A 3224-nucleotide genomic window follows, 5' to 3' on the forward strand; every position below is an offset into this window, starting at 1 on the left:
CTGAGTATAGTTTATGGTTAATATAAACAAGTTAGATATATTAATTAGTTAAGAAGATTAGAGTTTCCCTTCTTTGTATCCAATCAAAAGAAGGCTCTTAAAGGTTCATATACATACCTTTTTTTCTCTTGGGGGGTAAAATATGCATGCTAGTTAAATTTTAATTAAAATCGTATTGTTAAATTTAGCCAGATAAATTAACCGAGAAATCAACAACTTAAAAACTAATTTTATTTAAGTTGTAAGTTGAATTGAAAAAATATTGATTTAAAAATATTTAATTTATCTAATCTAGTCAACCTAATTAAACATAGATTAAACCAATTTTATACCTAATATGATATATAATTCCACCACTATACATTCTTTATACTTAAAAATAACTTAAATATTAAAATAATTAATTATCAATTACCATAGTCTAATGCAAATATCATGATATTGTATTTTTCTTTCTTAAAATAAAAAAAAGTCTTATGGTTGACTTTTCTAAGAGAAATAATTAATGGATGACCGATTTATGTACAGTAATTAAAATCTTTATTATTTTAATTATAATATTTCGGCAATCTCTTGATATCTATTTGCGAGTGAGGATCTATATAACAGGTAACAAGGTAACCAATATTTTCTCTAAAAACAAACAATCTTATGGCTGACTTTTTTCTCAAGAGGATTAACTTCTAATGAATGAATTATTGATTTATTTATGGTAATTAAAATACCTTTTATTTTATTTATAATATTTCATTGATCCCTTAATATTTATTTGAGAGTGAGATTTCATGTAATGGGTAACGAATATATAAATTTTGGACACTTAAATATCGATTACGTTTCCAAAAAAAAAAACCCGTAAATGAATAAACTCATTTATTTAATTCCAATCTCTAATCCCTAATTTATATGATAACTTTCCACACATGATCTATTGAATACAGAAAGTATCTAATTATTCATTTAAGACCTTGATTGTGCGTTCTTCATAAATTTCTCTCTTTCTAGTTTTTTCCCCTCTTTCTCTAGTTGAATCCACAACTATAAGTGATTTTCTCTCGTCATATATCAAGAACTGTTTGGAATTTTATTTTTTTTACTCCAGCATTTGACCTTTCAAGTGGTCAAAAGGTCTGGTTAAGCTGTTTCGAGCTGACAAAACATTACTAAATCGGTAGGATTGAAGCATATTCATGTTCTAGAATATCTAATTAGAATTTTAATTTGAATCATTGAATTTTCAATTTGATTGTTAGGAGTATTTTTATCCAACTGTTATGACTAAATCTTCTTCTTCACTAAAACGTTGTTGGTATGAAAAATATTTGATAAAAAAATAAATATAAGTATTTTCAGTCCAATAGTCATATTTTATACACAAAAACAACATTAATTTGAAGAAAAAACCGATGGATAAATCTTTAAAATATTCAGGATCAAATTGATAAAATCATATAGATTTAGACTCAATTGAAAATGAGTATATAAGTAAGGGAGTAGACTTGACGTTTCCCCAACATGAGTTACTCTGCGTTTCAGACACATGAAGGTAACTTCAAGAGTTCAGCAAAAAAGGACATGCCACCAGCCCCACCAAACGTTTTGCAAAGCCTCAAAATCTGCGAGCTCTGATGTAAGAAACAGAGCTCACATTCTCAACAGCAAGAAACCATGAAGAGAACACACATTTCATACTCCCTAGATCGAACATGTCTGATTCTACTAATCACACTGGCTTTACTCTCTCTAATCCTCCTCTTAACTGTCGGTCAAAACAAATCGTCTCCATCAACCGACACCTCCTCAAACCAGCAAAAACACTCCATCTTGGACCAAAATCTCAATGACCCATCACAGTTACCGAGACTGCCAAGGTTTGCTTACTTCATCTCAGGCACAAAAGGGGATGTTTCAAGTGTAAAAAGATTGCTTCAAGCAGTTTATCATCCTAGAAACTACTATTTGTTGCATCTTGATTTTGAAGCAAGTGACGGTGAAAGGCTTGAGCTAGCAAAGTATGTAAAGGTAGAGAGTGGTGTGATGAGGGAATTTGGGAATGTTATGGTTCTTGGTAAGGGTGATTTGGTTACATATAAAGGGCCTACTATGATTGCTAGTATACTGCACGGGGTTGCTATTTTGTTGAAGCAGTTTGAAGATTGGGATTGGTTTGTTAATTTAAGTGCTGAAGATTATCCTCTCATGCCTCAAGATGGTAACTTTTTGAACTTTTGTTTTGCTTTTTTGGTGTTTTTGGCTTGAATAGAGAATGATTTGAATTGGGTTTTTTTTGTTAGATTGCTTGTTTTAACGGGTCGTTTTGTACAGATAGCGTGGTTTATAGGTTTGGGTTTATCCATCAAGGTGGTAAATTTTTTATCATTTGTGTTGTTTTGGGTTTAATTAGAACTTGATTTGAAATGTATTTATTGTTTTGTGTTGGATTTTATTTTCTATGGTAGTTTTGGATAGGTGAACGTGGTTTACAAGGTCTTTGTTTATGGCTCAAGATGCTTTGTGAATATTTGTGTTGTTTATCTTTGTGTTTTGTTTTAAATAGAGATTGCTTTGAAGTGGTTATTGTGTGTGATTTCTGGATTCGTGTTTGTGGCTATTTATAGCGTGTGGTGCCTGTTTTTAGCTGGTTAGGAGACGAGGGGTAGGAAAATGAGTGTTTTATGCCTTGCTTTATAAGATTTTAAGTGCAATGAGAAAGTAGATGATGTAGAATAGAAGGGTCATGTTGATGATGTTTCAAGAGATGCCAAGATTGAAAATGGATCTGTTCGTGCATTTGTTTATAATCTTTAGGATAATGTAGAAGGCTGCGTTAAGTGGATTTGCTAGTTGGCCATGCTTCTTTGTGTGAAGTTCATATTACCTGAGATATTGGTGTACCCGGATTTATGTATTTCTAACAATTTTGTGCATGTAGTTATGTCCACACACTCATAATTGGGAGGAATTAGACAATGAAAGTGCATTTGTAGCTACTTAAACCTTTAAGAAATTAGAAACATAAGATCTACGTTTCATGAAAGTGAAAATGAAAACTAACTACAGAGTTGGTCTCAATTGATATTTTATGGAATAAGAGTGCTGTCAATGAAACTTATCACGGCATTTTGTTTCAGATATCCTGCATATTTTCTCCTACTTGCCTAGAGATCTGAACTTCTTGGAGCACACAAGTGGTATCGGTTGGAAAGAGGGAGGATGGTATTATT

General features: G+C 31.5%; 1 protein-coding gene across 1 annotated transcript in view; it reads left to right on the forward strand.

The window, feature by feature from the left end:
- The first annotated feature begins 1543 nt into the window (after positions 1-1543).
- LOC105136089 (xylosyltransferase-like) overlaps positions 1544-3224 on the forward strand; it is a 2753-nt gene continuing 1072 nt past the window's right edge. The window contains exons 1-2 of the mRNA XM_011041276.1: positions 1544-2212; positions 3132-3207. Coding sequence (XP_011039578.1) covers positions 1669-2212; positions 3132-3207 — 620 coding nt within the window. The 5' untranslated portion in view covers positions 1544-1668. The remainder of the gene's footprint in view (positions 2213-3131; positions 3208-3224) is intronic.

Source organism: Populus euphratica, unplaced genomic scaffold (genome assembly GCF_000495115.2).
Source record: "Populus euphratica unplaced genomic scaffold, PopEup_1.0 scaffold51.1, whole genome shotgun sequence".
NCBI classification, from domain to species: Eukaryota; Viridiplantae; Streptophyta; class Magnoliopsida; order Malpighiales; family Salicaceae; genus Populus; species Populus euphratica.